This window comes from Tetrahymena thermophila, assembly GCF_000189635.1.
Source record: "Tetrahymena thermophila SB210 genomic scaffold scf_8254659, whole genome shotgun sequence".
Classification (NCBI taxonomy): Eukaryota; Ciliophora; class Oligohymenophorea; order Hymenostomatida; family Tetrahymenidae; genus Tetrahymena; species Tetrahymena thermophila.
The window spans coordinates 1,396,126-1,419,969 of NW_002476426.1; the positions used below are offsets into that span (position 1 = coordinate 1,396,126).

General features: G+C 22.5%; 6 protein-coding genes across 6 annotated transcripts; 3 read left to right on the forward strand and 3 right to left on the reverse strand. All coding sequences in view use genetic code 6, as the record gives it.

The window, feature by feature from the left end:
• Positions 1-648: 648 nt before the first annotated feature.
• Positions 649-1,350, reverse strand: TTHERM_000052308 (hypothetical protein; the record flags this gene model as incomplete). Its single annotated transcript, XM_012797410.1, has 4 exons — positions 649-850; positions 894-993; positions 1,049-1,193; positions 1,279-1,350. The coding sequence occupies 4 exons, from the start codon at positions 1,348-1,350 to the stop codon at positions 649-651; spliced, it is 519 nt and encodes a 172-aa protein (XP_012652864.1).
• A 2,281-nt stretch (positions 1,351-3,631) lies between these two features.
• TTHERM_000052309 (hypothetical protein) lies at positions 3,632-3,958 on the reverse strand (the record flags this gene model as incomplete). Its single annotated transcript, XM_012797411.1, has 1 exon — positions 3,632-3,958. The coding sequence occupies one exon, from the start codon at positions 3,956-3,958 to the stop codon at positions 3,632-3,634; it is 327 nt and encodes a 108-aa protein (XP_012652865.1).
• Positions 3,959-7,342: 3,384 nt separating this feature from the next.
• TTHERM_00052310 (ADP/ATP transporter on adenylate translocase) lies at positions 7,343-8,272 on the forward strand (the record flags this gene model as incomplete). Its single annotated transcript, XM_001014927.3, has 1 exon — positions 7,343-8,272. The coding sequence occupies one exon, from the start codon at positions 7,343-7,345 to the stop codon at positions 8,270-8,272; it is 930 nt and encodes a 309-aa protein (XP_001014927.1).
• A 4,181-nt stretch (positions 8,273-12,453) lies between these two features.
• Positions 12,454-14,309, forward strand: TTHERM_00052340 (flavin-binding monooxygenase-like protein; the record flags this gene model as incomplete). Its single annotated transcript, XM_001014930.3, has 2 exons — positions 12,454-13,083; positions 13,392-14,309. The coding sequence occupies 2 exons, from the start codon at positions 12,454-12,456 to the stop codon at positions 14,307-14,309; spliced, it is 1,548 nt and encodes a 515-aa protein (XP_001014930.1).
• Positions 14,310-15,813: 1,504 nt separating this feature from the next.
• TTHERM_00052350 (poly(ADP-ribose) glycohydrolase) lies at positions 15,814-17,342 on the reverse strand (the record flags this gene model as incomplete). The annotated part of the gene is made up of 2 exons (XM_001014931.1): positions 15,814-16,351; positions 16,411-17,342. 2 exons carry the CDS (start codon positions 17,340-17,342, stop codon positions 15,814-15,816), a joined length of 1,470 nt encoding a protein of 489 aa, XP_001014931.1.
• A 1,802-nt stretch (positions 17,343-19,144) lies between these two features.
• On the forward strand, positions 19,145-22,413 carry TTHERM_00052360 (Myb-like DNA-binding domain protein; the record flags this gene model as incomplete). The annotated part of the gene is made up of 2 exons (XM_001014932.3): positions 19,145-19,968; positions 20,583-22,413. The coding sequence occupies 2 exons, from the start codon at positions 19,145-19,147 to the stop codon at positions 22,411-22,413; spliced, it is 2,655 nt and encodes an 884-aa protein (XP_001014932.1).
• Between the last annotated feature and the right edge of the window lie 1,431 nt (positions 22,414-23,844).

A 23,844-nucleotide genomic window follows, 5' to 3' on the forward strand; every position in this document is an offset into this window, starting at 1 on the left:
TATAATCTCTTCCATATAAATATTATCTAATAGGAATTAATTTTGTGTGAACATCTTTATGAATTATACTTCTATTTATTTTAAATAATATTACATTTTTTTTAAAAATAATTAAAAAAAACAAACAAAGTTACTCTTTTGAGTATTCTGATCTCATTTAGCCAGTGAATACTTTTTTTTTATACAACTGCATAGCTACTGAAATTATATGCTCTAAATCATAATCCACTTGCCAAATATTTTAATATATCCCATAAAGTACCCCAATCTTTATAAAAAATGCAAATATAATCATCTATTAGAAAATTATAAATAATTTTTACTTCTCCTCCATCTTAAGATTCTTAAATATGCTCTTTTAAAATATCTTTAGTTCCTAATATAAATGCTACACCTAAAATAACTACATTTTCTGGTGGGCTACTTATTAAAAAGTCATATATTCTCAGTAGGTCTTTATTTTTTCTTATATTAAATGCAAACCAAGTCAAAACCCATCCCACACAAAATGCTAAAAAATGGGTAACAGAAAATATTTAAGCTACTTGCTAATCTTCTTATTTAATGATCTCAAATATGTTATTAACCTAAATCGATACGCTTTTATCTATATCTACTTATAAAGCATCTGTGTTTATTTAAAAAATTTCAAATAAATTTCTTTGAAAAATAAAAAATTTATCTTAAAAGAGAAGCTGAAAGTCTTTCTATCAATTTATATCCCTTATCTATACCAAAATTCCATAAGAATATGCTACAAAAATTTTCATATCCTCTATAATATGAATAAGAAGTATTTTCTTTAAATAGTTTACTAACCATCAAAATAAGTTAATTTCTAAGATTTTATCTAAAAAATTCATAAATACAAATTGAGTAATAATGGAAATTACATTTATTATTCATCCTTATCTAGACAAACGTCTAATAGCTTAAAAGACCCATTGCAATCTCTTAATATTTATTTGTAACAATCTCCATCCTCAAAATTATCTAAATAAATTATACTTATTAAATATAATTAGATACCTGAAGTTGATTTATTTACCATTTTTTGTGTATGTAAATGTCTAGTTTATTTCTTCATCTGAAATTCCTAGCAGTATCTGATAGGCTTTCAGACGAATGTTATTATCATCCCCAAACCCATATAATTTACCAATATCGCTAAGTTTAATAATTTATTCTTTTATCTTTTTTTTTTAAATTTATCATTTTTTATCTTTTATGTAGAAATAGCATCAAGTAATAAAAAAAAGTAAATAATGTATTAAATACGCTTTTTTTTTGATGAATGCTATCAAAAATGCCCTAAATTTATTCTTGAATATGCTTTTAGCTTAACTTCATTCCACTATCAACTAATTTAAAGGAGCAAAAAATTGATGCTATTTATTATAAAAAGATATTTTACTCTATTTACTGTTTAATAAACACTACAATATAAATTTTTTATTTTAAATTATTAATGATTAATATTTTAACTAATAATAACAGCGGAATTATTCAGTCAATACTTGATTTCTGATTATCTCTTGGTTTAAATTAATTAGAAAAGATTTCTAAAGGTAATTAAAATTGATTTTTATCCAAATTAATCAAAATTAAAAGGAGATTAAATAACAGATAAAAAGTAAATAGCAGAATAATTTTTCTTAAAATAATTTAAATGCAAAACAGCTATTTTAACGAAAATATGATGTTATTTTATGATTTTAACTTTAGACTTTAAAAATTTTTAAAAATTGAATATAAAAATTAAACAAAATAAATTTCAAAAAAAAAGAATAGAAAATAAATATTTATCTTTAAAATATTTCAATTTTTTTTATTTTTTAATAAAAACAATATTATTAAATTTATTTTTTATCATGATTAATATATCATTTAATTTATTCTTAAAATAACATAAATACACCTCAAGAGCTGACTCAGATATTTCCTAATCATTTTATGTTTCAAGATAATTTTTAAATACACAATTTCTAAAAAAAGAATTTATTGAAGAAAATTTTTAGAAAGACAGTTTCTTTTCTAGAAGGAGCAAACCTTATTTATTAATTTTTATAATAATAAATCGAATAAATCTTTTTTGTTATATTTATTGGATATTATAATAATAATTTTATTTAGCTATTGAATAGTATTAACATAAATTAGATCTTAATTCTTCTTTGCAACTTCTTAAGTTTATAGTATCAGATTCATTAAATTCCTTTTTTCTAATTTGTATCTAATCGAAACCTATGTTGAATCTATCGTAAGTATTTGTTTTTTTTATCTAATTATAGCTATTCTAGAATAATTTTTTTATTAGTAAGAAATATATATTAAGTGGAATAATAAATATTTTTTTTAAAAATAAAAGAAAATTAAAAAAATAAATAAAATGTTTTGAAACAGGTTTTGAACCTGGAAAAAGAAAATAATATAAAATGTTGAATCAAAGATTTAATTTTTGGATGAAGAAATCTAAATTTTTTTATCAAACATTTAATTTTGAATTAAATTTTTTATTTACGCATAAGCCGTTCCGGTTTTAAAATATTTATATATAAATGACTAATCATAGTTTTTATTAAATTTATGATTCTATCTTTAGTTAATTAATTTAAGAAAAATTAGATTGAATATTATCAGAATGGTATAACCTGAGAAATAGTGATAATTTGATTTTTGATTTTGTTTAATAATTAAAATTATTATTTAAAATATCTTTTTTTATTTATTTACAAAAATGAATTTTTAAAACAAAAATGATCAATAATTTTTTACATTAATATTTAAAATTATGGTATAACTTATTTATCAATAAAGAAATGAAAAAAAAATTGTTTGTATTGACAGCTTAAATTTTTTAGAACAAATTAACTTGTGAATCGAAAGTTTATACATTTAACAGAGAAAGTAAAAATTGAAACTAACTTATCATCAATAAATTTTTTATAATTTCAAATTTTTTTTCAAATAAATTAAAAATATCATACAAAATAAAATGTTTGAGTATTTTGAACTTTTCTAAATAATTAAAATGTTTAGTTCTTAGTAGTTTACTTTTGAAGCTAATTTATTAACTATTTTTAGAATTTTAAAGAAGTCAAAGTTTTTTAATAACATACTCTTTAATTTATTTTTTAATCTTAAAATGTTAATTTAAAAAAAAGGTATCATGAATATAGATCATACAAATGCTAGTGTTGACAAAATATTAAATGTTCAGATATTAGCTTTTTGTATGCTGAAATTGTATAAATTTATCTCTAAAAAGACTTTTAATAGCTTTTAAATATTTCAATTCCTTCTAATATTTTGTTTGACTGATCTTCTGCAAAAATAATTTAGTAATAAATGGAATTTATTCTAGTATTAATGAATTATTATATCAATTTTATGAAAGAGTTTTAATCATTAAATTCTAATTAATCTAAATTCATTTTGAAATATTAACTTTGAAATTGATTAGACTTAAATTATTCACTCATTTCCAAACACATTTTTTTGTTGACTTTTTGTCTTTTGCTTAAATTTAGATCTAAGGAATACTTCTGTAGACCCTTCAATTTCGAAAAAATGTATACAATTTACTAAAAAAGATTTTCACAAATTTTATTCTGTGATATGTTGATATTTATCATTTGAAGGTGTTCTGATGTTATTAGATTCCAAAGAGGTTTTATATTTGTCTTTTTTGAAAGGGAATTATCTGAAATATCTAGATTAAATTCTACAAGGTATTGTTTATTTTCTAAAGACTAGGCCAAATTTTTTAGGCAATTACTTCCTTCAATTTTGTTTTGAGAGAAATCTAGTTCTAAATGCTAAATACTCTCAAGACACTTTACCACTTTTGATAATTCATTAATGCCTTTATCTGTTATTGAATTTGAGCAAAGATGAAAGCGAATTATTGATAAATTAGGCATAGACTTGACAGCTTTGCTTAATTCTATTACACCATTATCTTTCATTTACTTAAAAGAACACTATAGTTTGAGTTATAAAAACTAAGGAAACATTTTGAGTGTATTGAACATAAATTATATATTTTTTTATCCCATAACTTCGCAGCTGATTGCTAAGCTTTTTCCAGTGCAATTCTTTAATTTTAGATGAAAGTCTTCAATATTATCTTCATCAATATAAACTTGATAGTAATAGTTGTATCTTTCTAAATGAAAATTATTTTTCATTCGATTTGGAGGAACTTTTCACTCAGATGCTGGTTGCTGATTTAGCTATTTAAATTTTGTTGTTTAATTTTTTTCTTTTTACAATCCTATCCAAAATAATGATTTAAAGTGGTAATTAATAAATTTTTGATTAAAAAATAAAATCAAAACAATGGATAATATTAATTACATTATAAATAAATCCAAAATATTTTTTTTAAAAGGATTTTTAAAATTTGTAAATTTATTTTATCTTTTCACTTAGTCAATTAACAGAATTTCAATGATTTGTTATTTTTTTATGGCTTTTTTCATTTTTAAAATTAATAAATTTTTTATCCTAAAATAAATTAATTTTTTAAGTTAATATTTTAGCAAATAAAATAATGAAAATTAAGAATAGTTTTATTTATTTTAATTGAAAAACTAAAATTATCATTTTATTTATTAAAAAGATATCTAAATGTAAATTTTTTCAAAAACTATGAATAAAATAAAACTTGTGTCTAACTAACTCTTATTTTTTTAAGATAAATTTTGGTATTTTTAATTAATATCAAAGATTTTAATAAAGCTTATATTTTTTATCAATAAAAAAGCTTAAAGCATTTCATATTTATTTGATAAATTTGCATTGTAATTAGTAAATAGAAGGATTTAAATTTATAATTTAACCATTTATTAGAGTTTTTTCCACTATTTTGAATTCTTTTATCATTTATCTTTTAACATTTAACTAAAAAAATATCTTTGCATATAAATCTATTTTATTCTAACATACAAAATATTTCAATATTTTTTATTTTACTTTTTTATTTACAAAAAAACTCTTTTTACATGACATACTTTAAGTTTTTAATTCCCTTTTATTAATAATGATTTTTTTTTCTTCAAAAAAACATATTAACCATTACTAACAATGTAAATTTTAGTCCAAATTTGTAAAATTGAATATAACTTCTATCTTATTTACAAATAAATACAATACGATATTAAAATAATATTTTATTCAGCTCAAGTTATGAAGTTTGCTTATTTTAATTTTTTAATATATGCTTGTTTTTATGCAAAAAATTTATTTTAGGAAATCCTCTTTTTATAGATGTAATCTGTAAATAAAAATAAAGGAAAGCTGTTTTTTTACTACATCTACTTATTAAGTTACTTAATCCTCAAATATTAGATTAAAAGTTTTCTTAATGGGCTTTTAAAATAAATTTATATAAATAAATTAGTGAAGACTGATTTGAAAAATTTAAATGAGTAATTTCCTTCTGCTTAATGGGCTTTAGTAAATTCTGCGAATAGATTTTTACAAATAAATGCTTTAGATATTTTTATTTTATATGGCCTCTCTTATTTGCTTTGCTTGGTTAAATGTATTTTAAATAAAAAAATTATTTAACCATTTTGTTTTAAAAAAAGGTAAATTTAAACGCCTAAATTAACAAGAAATTGTGAGGCTAAGATAGTAAGTTATTAAAATTAGATATTCGTGTGAGAGAAAAATTAAAGTGAATCAGCCTAAGAAATTAACTTTTAAATGGTAATATAGGTAAATTTAAAAATATAAAATTATATTGTAAAATCATTGAAACTTTCAAAGGTGTCCTAAGGAGAGCCATATTTTTGATAGAAATTTATTTATCTATCACGTAGCTCGAAAAGCTAACTAATTTATATTATATTTTAATGAGAACAATTTATGTAAGGGGTAATTGTATATGGAGTATTTTGTAAACTTCTAAAGCTGTAATTATCTTATTTATTGGGATGCAAAATGATCAATTATACTCCTATTTGAATTATTTAATCAACATCTAATTAATTTCAGTCTTTTTTAGTATCATCCTACTGTTTAGAATGAGGAGAAAACTTTAAAAATGGATAAATTTAAAAAATACCATCTAATTTTTATATAGTAAAACATGCCTTTATTTTATTGGAGAAGAGAAAGTTGACTGAGAAAAAACAAATAAAATATCTAGTGAAATGTAATTAAAACATGTATCTTGAAAAAGATTTAAGAGAAGCGTTTTAAGGGGAAAAGTGGATAAAAACAAAGGCTAATTAAAAATATATTTGATGAGGATAAAAATTATTTGTATATTTATTTAAAGATATGTTTAAAATTAACTATTAATTAATTAAAAGAGAGCAGTTACTTGCGTCAAAAAAGATGATGCTATTACTTTTTTTAATGATTTACCACAAACTAAAATTTAACCCTTTTTCTTCCTAATAGAAGTACCATTAATGGATAATTAACATATATGTCTGCTGTCATTATAAAATAGGAGTTTTAAAATATTTCAGATCATTTGAATTCTGCTTGTATTTATATGGCTAACAATTAAATTTAAAATAACAAGTTAAATCTATTTATTGTGTTTAAATATAGGAATTCATAATGCCGATCAATTGATCGATAAGCTTATTGTTAAAACTATTTATTTACTTTTAATAAAATCAAATGCATCTTTTTGTTATTTTTCTCAAAAGATAGATATTTTAAATTATAATAAGAATGTATGAGCGGGTTTTTATTTATTAGTGATAAATAGGTACTTTCAATAAAGAGAAAATCTTATAAGATTTTGCTTAGTAATTTACGCACTTTAATGATCCCCCTTCACTGAATTATATGGAAACAAGATATTTAGTAAAAAGACGATAAAAATCAAAATTTAATTATTAATATTACGAAGACATTAATCGAAATTTTTTAAAGAAAAGACCAAAGAATCAGAAAGATATTGGATGAAAATATTTAGTTACTAACAGGAAGAATAAATTTGAAAATTAAAATGTACTGAAAAAGGCTTATCTTAACAAATAAAATTTTAATAACTAGCTGGACAGACAAATAATATGCATTTTAAAGAGGATAGATAGTAGATGAAATAATAGATTTAAAAAATAAGCAAGCAAATCAGTGAATAAACAAAAGAAGTAGAGTCAATTTCCAACAGATAAGTTTTTGGGATATGACTAAGATAATGATAATATGCAATTATTTAATTACTAAAGTAAAAGAATGAGTAGGTAATAAGGATCAATATTCGCCTTAAAATAAAATTAATTTGAGGGGGAATAGCAAGAAAAAAAGTAATAATTTAATTTAAAAAAAAAAGCTAAAAATAAAAAAAGATCATTCTCTTAATTTAGTTAAAATGTCTCAAAAGAAGCAAACTACTCCCTTAGATTTCATCAAGGATTTCTTGACTGGTGGTGTCTCCGCCTCCATTTCCAAGACTATCGCTTCCCCCATCGAAGTCATCAAGATGAGAGTTTAAAATCAAGATGAAATGATCAAGCAAGGTGCCTTGGACAAGAGATACAACGGTATTGTTGACTGTTCCAAGAGAATCCTCAATGAAGAAGGTGCTAAGGCTTTCTGGAAGGGTAACTGGACTAACGTCTTAAGATATTTCCCCACTCAAGCCTTGAACTTCGCCTTCAAGGATACCTTCAAGAGAATGTTCAATAAAAAGAAAGAAGACGGTTATGCTATCTGGTTCGCTGCTAACATGGCTTCCGGTGGTTTAGCTGGTTCCGTCTCTCTCGCTTTCGTCTACTCTTTGGACTACGCCAGAACTAAGTTAACCAACGATTTAAAATCCTCCAAGAAAGGTGGTCAAAAGTAATACAGCGGTTTAGTTGATGTTTATAAGAAAACTCTTGCTACCGACGGTGTTGCTGGTCTCTACAGAGGTTTCGTTATTTCTTGCGTTGGTATTGTTATTTACAGAGGTCTTTACTTCGGTCTCTACGATACCGTCAAGCCCTTACTCCCCAGTAACATTAAGAACAACTTCTACGTTAACTTCGGTGTTGGTTGGACCGTTACCGTCCTCGCCGGTTTGGCCTCTTACCCCATCGATACCATCAGAAGAAGAATGATGATGACCTCCGGTCAAGCCGTCAAGTACAACGGTTCTATTGACTGTTTCTAACAAATTGTTGCCAAGGAAGGTGCCCTCTCCTTATTCAAGGGTGCTGGTGCTAACATTCTTAGAGGTGTTGCTGGTGCTGGTGCTATCTCTGGTTACGACTGGATCCAAAGAAAGATCGACCCCAATGCCAAGCCCTCTTCTGAGTGAGAACCTTTTTAAAATATATCTTCCCTTTTTCACAAGTAGCTACAAAAAAATATTATTTCTTACAAAAACTCATTTATTGTTTACATCGAAAATGTTTATGTTTATCTTATGTTGTATTCATCTCTAAGCATTTCATTCCAACCTTAACTCAACACTTCCCTGACATTTTTATTTATTATATTAACTAATCAACATTTAAAATCTTCAAAATATCAACTTAGAGTTGGTATAAATTAAACAAAATTAAGGACTATAAAAACCAAAAAAAAATAAACAAATAAATAAATAAATAGATAAATAATAAGCAATAGAGTGCTCCATAATATTATTAAATCTAGATGAGAGAAGAGCCATAAGAAAATTTAAGCGTACTTTATACAAATAGGATTGATATAAATTTAAATAGTTTTAGTTTAGAAAAGAAATAATAGATTTTGTGCAAAAATTAGAAAAGATTCATTTGCTATTAATAGTAAATTTTATTTAATTTTTTATTGTTAAGCTCTCTAAAAATTGTTTTTCCAAAATAAAATTTTGGATTTTTCTTATTTGTTCAATAAATTTCTTTTAGAAAACTATATTTAAAATTTTTCGGAATAGATATTAAAAAATTTAAGTTTTTTAATAAGTTTTAGCAAATACAAATAAAGAAGCAAAAAAAATAAAGAGAAAAGTGATCAAGTGATTATAAAAACAAACAAAACAAACAACTTAATTTTTGGAAAATATGAAACGATATTAGTAAATTTTATAAGCTATATTTTTATTTTATATGTGTGTGAATGTTTCATTTGAGTTACTTTTTAATATGAAAGAATTTGTCGATTAAGAATAAAAATTTATTTATTTAATTGAAATATTTATTTTTTTATTTATTTTATGCAGTAGATCGATTAAATGATTCATTAAAAAAAACCACTCAAGTAAAAAAAACTATTTACTTTTTTATAATAAATTTGAAATGAATAAAAAATTTAATTAAATATTCCATCCTCCAACAACTTATCTTGATAATAATTTATATATTATTACCATATTAACTCCTCAACCTTAAACTCCAATAATTTTATTTTTTTTGTTTTCAATTTTATGATAAATTCATTTTTTTCTTTAAATACTCAAGAAATTTTTAATATTTTTATCAAAATAGTTTAAATTAATTTTGGCTATTTCTTTCAATAATTAGTTTTTACCATTTCTTCAACTAATGTATCTTTAATTTATTAAAGCGATTTCTCTAATTTTTCAATTTTTTAAGAATTAATCTTCATTATATATTAGATAAAAGAAAACATTTTTGTCTTCTAAGCAGCTGATCTGGCAATAAAAGCTTAAATTGTTATTTTTATATATAGATTTAATTAAGATTTATTTACAATTTAAAATACATGGAAAATGATTTAAAAATTTTTACATAAAAAATTATCCTAAATAAATAGTATTTGATTTTATTGTCAGTGCTATATTTATTTATTTGTTAAAAATAACTGGCTATCTTTACTTTAAATAAAATATTTATTGGAATATAATTACTAAAGATGAAAAAAGTGTTTATAGTTTTTTAAATGTAAAAAGTTTAATTTACACACACTAATAACTATCAATTTTTTTTACTTCTATTACATGGAAAATTTAATTCTATCACTATAAAAGTTATCTTATTTAAAAGCATTTACTGCTATAATTAATTCTTATTTTACTACTTTAAGATAAATTAAAAATATATTTTATATCCTAAAATAGCTTAAAACTTTTTTATTGTAAAAATGACTTTATAGCTAAAATGGTATTAAAACATGATAAAAATAAATTTTAATTAGAATGAAAACCTGGAAAATGAAGCAAAAAAGTTAAAGAAAGAATATTAAAAATTCTAAAAGCTTATTTTACAACTAATAAATTTTTTCAAAGGTTTAAAATAAAATGCATTTTTTATTAAAATGGATTCTGTTAATATAAAATTAATAAAAACTATTCAAAAAATTAGTTGAATAGTGTTAAAATAAATTAAATTTAGATTGTGATTAAAATATATATATATATCTTTGATTTTTAATTATATCCAATTCATATAATACTAAACATTTCATTTTATTTCTACTTTAATATTTTAAAAGTAAATAAAAGAATTAATAGTGATATAAAAATCGTTTTATTAATTAAACAGACAGATTTAATTTAATTCATAAGAATTTTTTTATTTTTCATGTTACTATTATTTTCTTTTTTCAATATTTTTTCATTTGATATAAAAAAATATTAATAATTCATAAAATCTACTCAAGCAGTTAAATATTTTTTCTTAAAATTTTGGATTTGATAGCTTTATTTATTAAAATTCTCTTTGTAATTTGAATTTAATCTAATTATTTTGGTTTTCAAAAGAAGCTATGCAAACATATTATAATGAAAACCTCTCCAAATACCAAAGTAACTTTTAAATTAAAAAAATAGTATCAATTTATTTAAAAGAAAAAATTTCAACTAAATTTGTTCACAAAAATAAGTTATCAGAAAATTTTGAAAAAATTAAAATTTTTTTCGATTTTATAATAATTAATTAAAATTTCTACTATAAATATTATTTAATTTGCTAAGCTAAAGTAAAAATGGAAAAAGGTGAATCATTATATAGAACTTTTTAAATACATTACGAATTAAACTAAAATTTATTTGCATGGTATTTGATTTAGAATAAAACAAGAATTTTTTTAATAGATTATTTTAATTTGAATTGTATAATGTCCTTTGCTAAAAAAAGTGAATTGAATCTTTTTACTATGTATCTTTTATGAAAACAATAAATTAAATTATTGAGAAATAGATGATAAATAGATAAATCATATATCATAGAAAATATTTAGATCCAATTTTAATTACTTTTATAAGGTAAAATTTTTAATTAACTTTAATATCAAATGCTAAATATCTTTTCTAATCAATTAAATTTAGTATAGAAAATCAATTTAGTCAGCTAGCTAGTACCATATTTAACTTAAAAATTTCATTTTTTAATTGAATATTTTTAAATTCAGGTTTTTAAATACTTTGAGTAGTACCAATCATTTGTTAAATTTGTGGGTGTTATTTTTATAGAATTTTTTGAAGTACTTTTCAATCATTTATAAGAAATTTAATTTTGAGTTAAACGCTTTTTAGAATCTATTCAATAATCTTTGCAAAAAAAAGTGTAAGTCAGCTTCTCTTCTTTTCTACTTGTTTCTTTGTTATTCTGTTTATTAATTTAAATAGAATTTTTTCATCTCATCAAATTATTATAATTAGAAATCAATTTTTTTAAAACTGTTTAGGCAAATTCCAAACAAATTCAATCAATATAACTTATCATGTTTTTATATTTCAGTCATTAATTTTTTAGTTATTTGTTCGTTAACTTAGAAATGAAAAATATTTATATTTTTTACAATTCATAATGCTCAGTTTACATTCGAAAGCTGGATCCAAGTTTTGAGATATCATAACCAATAATTTGATCAGAAGCTTGAATGATTTATTTTGTTTTTCTTGGATCAACAATAAATAATACCAAATATACTTTTTACTTACCCTAATTTTTAGATTAGAAAATTGTATTATTTATAAATTCCCCAGTTATTATTTGTCAAACAAGAGAAATTCAGATTTAAAGTATTAGGAGACTAGAAAAAATAAATGAAAACGGATAACTTAACACATAGAAGGCTCGTAAGTGTATTAACTTGAGTCTAGTAGTTTAATCAATATTTTATATAACATTAGAAAGTATAAAATAAATTTGCTTAAATATTTGCAAAGCTGGTATTATTTTCATAAACCACAATATTTTTAGATGTATGAATGTATGGATTATTTTTAACTATATATTTTACTCCATAAAAATTACATTAAATTATACTCGAATGGCCTTTTACAAAGAAAGATAAAATTGATTTGAAATAAATGTTATTTTTGTTTTTGTTTTTTTTGGGGAATAGGTAAATTAATCAATAAATGAATTAATATTATCTAACTTTAACACCAAATAAGTTTTTTTTGATCAATTGTACCAGTTTGAATGCTAACACTATTCTTTTTAAGATTTATTGGTATTTAATAATAGTCCGAAATGTTAATTGTAAGAAATTATAATAATAAAAATACAAAAACTTAATTTATAATTCAACTTTTATAAAACTTCTAAAATGATTGAAGAATAATTAGCTGAGCCTGCTAATCCAAACCAAGAACAAGGTGCTCCTTAAGCTCCTTAAAGTTAATAAGTAGAAAAGAAAAAAATATTGGTTATTGGCGCTGGTCCTTGTGGTATATTGGCTACTAAGCATTTGAGCATTAATAATGATGTTATTTGTGTTGACTCTAAGGAAGGCTTGGGTGGGTTATGGCACTATGACAAGCATGATGAAAACAATCATCCAAATTTAAACTAAAATGCCTATTACTAAAACTACGGAGTACTATAAAGCTCTCTTTATGAAGATATGGTAAGCAACTTCCCTAAATGTTTGATGACTTACAAGGGTTTTCCTCCTAAAAAGGAATATAATTAATTTATGACTACCGCCGAATTCAATGACTACTTAAATTGTTATACTGCTCATTTCGACATATAAAAATGCATGAAATTTAATACCTTTGTAGTAAAAGTTAGATTAGCAGCTAATATGACAGAAGAGGAACTTTAAAAAGTAGGTTTCAATGTAACTAAAAGATTTGTTGCTTCTCTTTGCCCTTCAGAAAGCTATAAAGCTGATAAATCTAATATAAGTTATATCGAAGTAGACTCAGTAGTAGTATGCTCAGGCCACGACAGTGTAAAATAATTTCATATTTTTTGTTTTAAAAAAAAAAATCATGAGCAAATGAATGTGAAATTTTGTTGCACATTTTAAAAAATAAATTAATTATTGCTCTTCTTTTGAAGTGTAAGAGTGTCTCAGGTTTTATTCTAATTTAACCTAAGTAGAGATGTTTTTGAAAAAAAGAGTTAATATTTAGATTTTGTATTTACCCTCTTCGATTATCAATTAATTAATTGAATATTTACACTGTGCTTAATATCCAAAACAAATTATTAAATTATTTGGTTGTTTAAAAATATAAAAATAATTAATCAAAATAGGTTCCAAATTACCCAAAAATTGAAAATAGAGAAGTCTTTGAAGGAGATGTCATCCATATGCACAATTTTAGAAAACATAAATTAGATTAATACAAAAATACTCATGTATTGATTTATGGAGCTAACATGTCAGCATAGGATCTAGTCTAATTTATGATAACTGATAAAGATAAAAGAGCCTCAAAAGTTACTGTCCTCGGAAATAAATAATTAATTTCTTAATTTGAAAAAACAAAAGCTTATAAAAAGGAAATTGATGAAGGTATTCTTGAAATGAGAGTTGGAGTTATCCGCAATTATTTAGGAAAGTAATCTATCATCCTTGAAGATGAAACTGTTATTGACAAAATAGATAATATAATCTATGCAACAGGTTACTAGTACAGATATCCTTTTTTGGAGGATACTGGTGATAACTTGATCGAAACATACAATAAAGAATCTCGTTGTAACGCATTTGGTCCTCTTTATCGTCGTATTTTCTCTATTAGAGAACCAAACCTTGTATTTTTGGGTTTAATAGCTGGACAACTCACTATAGAAGCTATGTATGAAAGATAGGCTATTGTTGCTAAAAGAGTCCTTGATGGAGATGTTCTTCTACCATCTAAAGAAGATATGTTGCGTGAATTCAAGTTGGAATATGATGAAATATAAAAATACTCTAAAGATTTCAAAAATTTCTTCAAAATTTCCAATAGAGAAGGTGTAGGCTCTGTATAAGAATTGAATTATATTAAAATGTGTTAAGAGATCGCTTAAATACCTATTGATGAGGAATTTTAAAAAATTGCATTTGAAGTATGCGGACCAATAATGGATAGCTACATGGCATAAGGAAACTATGCTTTTATGAAGAAGCATGATTTTGGTTCATTATATCCTGAAAACTATAGTCCTAATCCAAGTTTATTTTGAAAAAAATAAATAGACTAATTATATAAATAGTATATAAATAATTTATTTACACTAATTATGTACTACATTTTATTTTATTTCTGATAAAAATTTATTAAATTTGAGTAACAAAGCTCTAAAAAACCACATTTTTATTTGAAATTTATCAAATACATATTGTATAAATACTTTTCTACAATTACTGGCATCGCCTTTTCAATTTATTCTATATTTGATAATTTTAATATTTAAATCACTTTATATTTTCATAATTATAACAATTACTTTAGCTTGTATTTTATTTTTAATTGTTTGTTTTAATTTATGAATTTATAAAATTCTACTATTAAGTTATCAAATCTATTTTAGTTACTGATCAACACTTAACGAGATTGATGAATTATTTATTTATTTTAAGTATGATTAGTTGGCTGTGCTTATTTTTTTGTTTTTTTATTTTAGATTATAAAAGTTTAAAATATAATTAGTCATTTAAAAATAATTATTGACTATTTAATAATGAAGAAATCACTTTTCTATATAATTAATAGCATATAGCAGTTTTTTAGGAAGTAGCACAATAAAATTATAACAATCAATAAAAAATTTTGTTTGACTTCTTAATAATTTCATCAATTTTATCATTGCAAATGATTTAACTTAAATCTTTTTATTTAAGTTTAATAAATTTTTTTTTAGTTTTATTAAAATTATAATCTAACTTATATAAAGAAAGGTTGTTTAAATATACTTATCTTAGTTGATATTAATTTAATTAGTTTTTTATTTTAAATTTCAAATTAAAATTTTGGTAATATAAATATGTGGTAAATTCCAAAATTGATTTTTCACTTTCTAAGTCTTTTTTTGCCTTTTTTAATCAATAATTTTCTAAAATAGATTAATAAGAAAAATAAAGCACTCTATAATATATAATGATTTAAGCCAACTAATCTTTATAAGACTATATAAATAACAAGATATAAATAAATAAATAAAAAAATTAGAAATATGAAAAATTAAAATTAATTAGATAATTAGAAAAATTTGGTTTTGAAAAAATAATTTAGATTATTAAAGTGAAAAAAATAATAATATTCTACATTAAAAATTTTTTTTCGAAAAAATATATAAGAAAAGGCATTAAATATTCAGAAAAATATTATAAAATCTAATAAAATTATATCAAAAAAAATAATTAATTAAGCTTTAGTATAACCAAAATTAACTTAAAAATGTACAAACACATATTTGATAATATTTATTTTTATTTAGTTATTTCGCAATTATTTTTTTAGAAAAAAAAACATTGTTTAATTAAAATTTTTTGAATATTTGCAAATCAAATATAAATTGATTTAAATATGATTTTAGATGACAATTGCTTTATATTAATAAATTTAACAAAAATAATTATCATTAATATTTTACTTGAAAAAATAAAAATGAATTTAAAATAAATAAAATCAAAATAAAACATATCAGAATGATAAATTATTGATATTAATTATATGCAAGACTTTTTTCAATTTATTAATAGGCAGATATAGTCAAACAAAGATATTTCACTATAAATTTTATTTCTAACTTAGTAACTGCCAATAAATTAAAGTATCTAATATAAAGTGTACTCAGTGCTTTTAAGATATTAATATATTTCTTCTATTTTTGCTTTCAATAATTAATCATTATGTGTGCAATAGTAAAGTTCTCTTTTACACCAAGAGGCGGCTATCCATTAAATTAGAAATTTTAACTCCTTGTCTCCTTTAAAATCACCACAACCCCAATTACCTGTAATTATTCCTTATCTACGGTTATTATATTTTAAGACGTTATCACACCTAAAAGCAGTATAAGCTTTAGCAATATCTCTCATAACGTTATTTTATTCGAACTAATAATTATGTTCGTATTTTTCATTTTCTATTTCAACTTTACTAAAATCTATAGCATCCATTCCTACTATAACTACATTTAACATATTGTTTTCTTCCTAAACTTCTAATTAATCATCATAATATGGGCCTTTAAATGTAAGATTGCATCCATAACCTTCATAGCTGTTTAATAATTTACAAATATTTGTTTGATGAATAATTTAAAAAATAAAAAACTTTACTCAGAAACTTGCTAAGCTCCCTAAATTACAATAGCCTCATTATCTTAAAGCTCAGAAAATAATAGAATTCCAACTAAACATTCAGGTGAAATAAGATATCTAATTTCTTCTTGCAAAGCTCCTCTGTTTAATACCCCTCCTCCAATTAACTTATTAGCAAAAGTAACTTAAATTAAATTCCTTCCTGATTCTATACTCTTATCTGAATATACTTCCACTAAAGATTTTTTTGTAATATTACTCTTTTTTAAATCATTAATAGAAGCTTGTTATCCATAGCTATAATTTACTCTTTCAAATGACACACAAAGATCTAAATTAATTTTATCATTATAAACTTGCTCAAAATAGTTAAATAGGAATTTTAGTTTTTCCTTTTTTAAATTGTTTAGTGAGGCATCAGTCCCTTTCATGTATAATTTACTAAAATCAAAGCAAAGTGGAAAATTATCTAAATCAGGCTATTTATGTAGAGTACAAAAAAACATATTGCTTAGAAGCACAGCTATTTAGTATTTAGTAAATTTTTATTCCTCCTTCTCTCCTTAAAGAAGCAATTTTATTGGTTCTTACTAAAAAGCATTACTAATATCTAGAGCTAATTTAGCCATATATGGAATTAATTCATTTTAATATAATTGCTGTTTCTTCATTGAAAGCTCATCTAAATATTCTGAAAGAATTTGTGTTGAAATATTCTTCTTATTTGTGAAATGAGCATTAATAATTTTTTATATCATCCCCACAATTTCGTTCATAGTATGGTGTTTTGCTTTTATACTTTTAAGCTAATCCTCAACTATTGCCCAAAGACTTAAAATATCATTAGGCTATATGTAAACATATAAACGCTTTTTAGGTTCATCTATTTCTAATTCTATATCTGTATTAGAGTTTTAATCATCATCTTAATATTTTGTTAAAGTGCTCATAGTGCTTAGCCTCTGCTTACTAAAAAAATTTGAAATAAATATTTAATCTGTATCTTAAAAATTAAACAATGAGTAAATATTTATTATTTTGCAAATTAGATGCTTAATTATAATCAAAATCAATCAATAGCTTTTTAATAAAATTTTGAATAGGAATGAAATAAGATAATTATTTATTTATTTACAAATAGTTTGTTTATAGCGGAAAGATATTATATTTGACCAGGCATATCAATTATTATAAAATATTATTAACTAACCAAGCTAAATAAGATGATATGCTTCTCTAAATAGATATTTTAGATGAAATTTTTGTGTTTGTAAGTAAAAAAAATGAAAAAAAATTATTTTCTTATTTTTAAATGAAATTTTAGATTTTTAGAATAGAAATTATTATGAATAAAACAAAAAAATTGGAAATATTTTTGGATTAATTCTATTTTACTAACGAGAAAACTAAAAAATATTCTAATATCAATTTGATGTCTTAAGTAATGCCTTTAAAAAAAATCTCAAAGACACTCAATGAATAAATGTTATAAAGAGATAACTTGGATCAAGATATGAATTGAAGACTCAGCCTTGACTGAATTGTAAAGACCATATTAAAAATAAATAAAAAATAATTACACAAATTTTTAAAATTACTTAATGACTCGAATCTGCCAATTCTTGTAAGTTAAACATGCCCAACTTAATGAGTTATAACGCATATAGAAATATAGATAAATTTAAGATATTTTTAGGTTTTAACCAGATTTGATTTTAAAAAGAAAAATCTTAAATTATCTACTAAAGTAAAAAAAAAAATATTTTGTTTGAAAATATTTTTTTTATGAGAAAAGATTAAACTTTTAGCTAAAATAAAGTATAAAAATGTAATATTCATTGACTATTTTTTTCTATACAATGTTTTATATCTAAGTAAAAGTTTAATTATTCACTTACTTAATTTATCTTAAAGAATTAGATTGAATTCATGAATCTTTAATTGCTAAAAAGCATTATATTTTGTTTTTTAAAATAGATAAAAGTTATATTATTCTACTCATATTTCTGTAAAAAATTACAAAACTTTAAATAAAATGTTATTGTATGGTTAAACATTTTTGGAATTCAATTAACATATAAAAACTCATCAATTTAATTTTAAATATTGATGTATTTTTTAGTGGCATAAAATAATTGATTAAAATAGTTATTTAACTTTTATACATTTCCTAAAAAGTAGCAAATATATATATATTTGAGGATTATCATATCATTCATTGCTTATTATTCTAATAGCAAATAGTAAAATTTAAGATTGAAAATCAGATTTATTTAGTATGTTTGTAATAGCTAATGAGTATAATTCACATCTAATTTTGAATGCATTATGTTAAATGGGATTTGAAATTTTCAATAAACAAATAGAGATAAAAAAATGAGAAGAATATGCATGCATATATGCGTGAATTATTTTGTAATTGCATGAAAAGTTTATTTGATATTTAACAATGATAAATAGTGATTCTAATTGTAAAAATAATAATTAATTTATTTTAGTAAAGAAAAAAGTGAAAAATATTATTCAAATAAAGCCTAGGAAATAAAGTAAAAGAAAATAAAAATTGCCAATAGAAGAAACACAGAGAATAAAATTGAAAAAAAGGCTAACAAAATTTAAAAATAAATCTTAGATTTATTGATAATAAAGAAACATTGTAAGCTAAATTATATTAAAGAATCAAGTTAAGTTCCATTTCAAAGATTATTGGTTTTTTGAATTAAGTCAACTTTAGTAATAAAAATTTAAAATAATGTCACTATTTGGTATTTTCGCTAGTTGTGGAATCTGCTGCAACAGTGAAGACAAGCGAGAATAGTAACAAAACCTCAGCAATTCTCAAAATTCAAATCCTGACCGTGTCAGGTAGCTGATTTTAGAAAGCTAAAGGCAAAATAATCTTACAAATAGCGGAACTTATGCAAATAATTAAAATACAGCCTAAAACATAGAAGATCCAGACGGATTTATTGAAATTACCCCCATTTTTAATGGTCCAAAATCTGGATCTGGATCAGGCTCTGAGGTTGAAGAGGATTATTGTGAGATAATTTAAGAGGTTAATACAAGTTCTAGGCAATCTTCATCTTCTTCCAGGAACTCACAAAAAGAAACAAGTTAAGTTTATCAAGAATTTGTTTCTTTGCCAATAAAAAAATCTAAAAGAAGAAACGATTAACTTCATGGAGCAAGTGGAAGCGGAAATGATATGTCTTATAAAGCTTCAATGAGATCTCGTAACAGTTCATCCCATTCTTAAGATGGTGGTAGCTAGTCACGTTTAGAAAAGCAATCAAAGCGTAGTACTAAAGCATGGACTGAGGAAGAAGATAGACTTCTTCGTTTCTATTATAGTAAGCATAATGGCAAGTGGCCAGCTATTGCTAATGAGATGGCAGATAGAAATGCCTCCTAATGTTCCTAGAGATGGAGAAGAATTAAGCCTTCGAAAATCAGAAGGCCATGGACTCCTGAAGAGGATAATATGGTTTTAGCTCTTATTAAATAACATGGTAAAAACTGGGGATTGATATCATCACAAATGGATAATAGAAGTGGTAAATAGGTTCGTGAAAGGTAATTATTTATCAAGCCTTACTAACAAATTCTTTAATATATAAAAACTTACCTTTTTATAAAGATTTATACTCTTCTTTCTTCACCAACATATTCTCACTTTATCTCCTATCATTTGGATTTTAAAGTAATATTGTGCTCTACTAAATTAAAAATTTGTTTGATACTTTTCATTAAAATGAGTGAATTTGCCTTAAAAGCAAATTTGGATTAAGTTTAGTGAAAATTTGGTCATAGCAAATTTCAAGTTGTGAGAAAATAAGTTCGTTTTATGCTATCAATTTAAAACGAATATTTAAGATTCCAAAATAAAAAGGAATTAGTTTAGCAATTGGTTCAAAGGGAATAATTCTTTCTCATAAATCTAATTTTTTAAAGATTCTCATACTTTCAATTTATTTTAAAAAACATTATTTGTATTTTTAAAATAAATATTATTAAATTGGTGAAATTTATTTATGGAAAGGGAAAATACTTAATTGCTTATTTCGAACTAAACATTAGAAAATTTATATTACATCAGTAAAAGAAGAGTTAAAATTTAAAATATGAATTTTTAAATGAATTAAATTAATTTAATAAACGGATAATAAATTTATTTTTATATAATTTAGATATATAAACAAACTAGATCCAGAATTAAATAATGGCTAGTTCAACGAAGAAGAAGACAGAATAATCATTGATAAATACTACAAGATTGGTCCTAAGTGGAGTGAAATTGCAAAATTTTTATAAGGAAGATCAGAGAACATGGTCAAGAATCGTTTTTACTCATATATTAAAAAGACCTATGCAATCAATTCTTTGCAAGGAAGTAACGGTGTTCGCTCTGATAATGGTTAATTGTATGATATGAATTCTTCTCCTAGGTTAAATAATGAAAATGATAGAGCAAGCAGCTATGCTTCTTCTTTATACAACGATTTAGATCCTTCCATAAACAGCGGAAATATTGAAAGTGAAGAAAGCTCCTCAGAAGGCGAATAATACAATTAATTTTAATTAGGTTTCAACTAATAAGGATTAGCAATAAATAATTAAGGATTAGGTTTAGTAGATGATAAAAAAGTGATGAATAGTTTTAACAATAATATGAATAAGTACTAAGATGATATTTATAAGCAACAAGATCCAATGTATTTTTAGTCATAGCAATAAAATAATCAGTTTTTTTAGAACATGCCAATATAATAATAAAATAATATTTTGATTTAGAATAATTAGTAAAATAGCCAATAGCAAAATTAGTAATAGTTCTATATGCTTAACTAAGAAAACCAATAATCAGGTATGAACTAGTACTAGAACTAAAATAAGCATAATTTACCTTAAACAATGGTTAGCAGCTAAGATTACATCAAAAGAAACAATTAATACAAGAAGATTGAGAATGAAAAAGTTGAGGAGATGTTTCACACTCCTCGTTTGGCTCTTGCTAACAACTCTTCTTTCTTCCCTTCTGATATCTTCATTTAGTAATAAAAGCTTTAGCAAGACGAAATCATGAATTCAAATGGCTAATAATCATTGGGAAACAACTTTTTCAACACATCTCCTTCTCCTCTTATTCTTTTAAGTCCTGCTTAAATGAAAACAGAGTAATTTTCTTTTACTTCAAATACTCCAGGAAGAAGGTTTTTGGTTTCAAATTCTAATACTCCTTATACAAATAACATAAGCTCTCAACAAAATAATGTTCATTTCAATTTCAATAACATAGCATCTACTCCTAACTATTAATTAGGCAATTAGTCATCTTAACCCTAATATCAAAACAACAATTATAATTAAAATTATATATAAAATCAAACCAATTAGCAATATTAGCAGTAAATGTCATCATAAAGCTAAATGATGGATTCTACTGGTCTCAACTAGTAAATCTTTAGTTTTTAGAATCACAACAATTAAGTGAATAATCCTAACCAATTAAAAGAAAAAATAGAAGATACCTTTGATCATTTGAACATTAACACAAATAATAATAATAATAATAATAATAATAATGTTAATAACAATAATTATTATAATAATAATAACTTTGGATAAGGTTCTCAACAAAATCCTCATGGAAACTACTACTTACCTAATATTCCCCAAGGATAAAATTTAAATGAATACTCTCAGCCTATGTACTTTTAGCAAGGAGGTGATCAATAAATGACTTAATAGTAATTTTAATAAAATCAGCAATATTAGCAAAATAATTTAAATAGAAATTAAAGCAATCGTGAAGAACTAAGGCTAGATATATCTTGTACAGATAATCGTTAAAAGTTAGAGGATCCTTAACAAAGTAATAATAACACTAACAATCTAATCCCATTAGCTACACCTAAAATTGATAGAAAGCAACTAAAAAATATGATAGTAGATCTTGAATCTTAACTTTAACTTCTTAAAGTATAATAACAATTCTTGAATGATGAAGATTCAAATTGATATGGAACACAATCAAACAAGCAAGCACTTTATCATTTACTATTTAAATTAGTATAACAGTTTCTCATTTTAATTTTTTGACTTCTTCTAAAATTATTTAGAGGATTCATAGTTTAAAAAAAAAGATATATAAATATATAATTAATTATATATAAACTAATTAAAATTATTTTTTATCAAATTGAGGTTGCTGTTCTTCATTCACTTAATTATTAAAACTTAAAATCAAGTTTACTAATTTATTAAAATCTAAACATTTAATCACTCATTCACTATTATTAAATATCTTGAAAAAATAATCTCTTGTAATCACTAGTATCGTTATGCTGTATTACTTACTTACTAATTTTTGAGAAAAGAAAAGGAAGGGAAAACCATGAGAAGTTTTTTACAATAAAAAATTAAATTGATTACCTACCTACCTACCTACATATCCTCTTTTAAATTTTTAAATTAAGAAAAATAATTAGAAAGATAAATAAATTTTTAATTTCATTATATTTTATAATATATTGGTTTCCATGTTCAAAGATTGTAATTTTTTTAAATAAAATTTTTTGTTAAATCGAATAGTAATCTAAAAAATAAAATAAAAATTATTAATATGAAGATTAATCTTTTCATATTTATTTATTTTATCACTTTTTTAACTTAAATTTTTATTTTACATATCATATCTTTTACCTTTATAATTTTCGAATAAAGCAATGTGTTCGACTCAAATAAAAATTGAAAGATTATTATAATAATTTATTAAGAAATCCTTTAATAAAAATGATATTTTCTAAGCAGAAGTCTTTACCTAAAAATATCGAAGATTTGGTCCATTAAAAAATCAAATCAAAATAAGCAAAAGCATCAAAAAAATTTAAATAAAGTTACAAATACTATAAAGGAGTTTTCAATAAAATTATATGAATGTGTAAAGATTTTTGAAAAATTTATTTCAAGAAAAACAAAAAGATCTTTTTTATTTAAACAGATAAATAAAGGTTACTTTAATTTTGACAAATAATAAAATATTGATTGATTGATTTTTTGTGTAAATTTTGACAATTTTAATTTTTATACATAAATTTAATCAAACAAATATTTGTTTTTTTTGTGGTGCAAAGGTTATTCAAAAACAAACAAAAAATAATTGAAAAATCTAAAAATTTAATTTTAAAGGTTTTTATTCATAATTTATTATTTTTTAGGAATCTAATCATAAATCTCACATAATCATTATGAAAAAATATAAATTAAGAATTTTATTCTTTAAAAAGAGCTGTTTTCCTCATGAAAAATGTGTGATTTTTATATGTTTATTAAAAGTGTTTGTGAGAAAGAAAATTGTTTAATAATAATAAATATTAATTTATTTACCAAAATAATATTACTTTACTAATGTAGAATATTTTATTGATTCTTGTTTAGTGACAGTGAAAA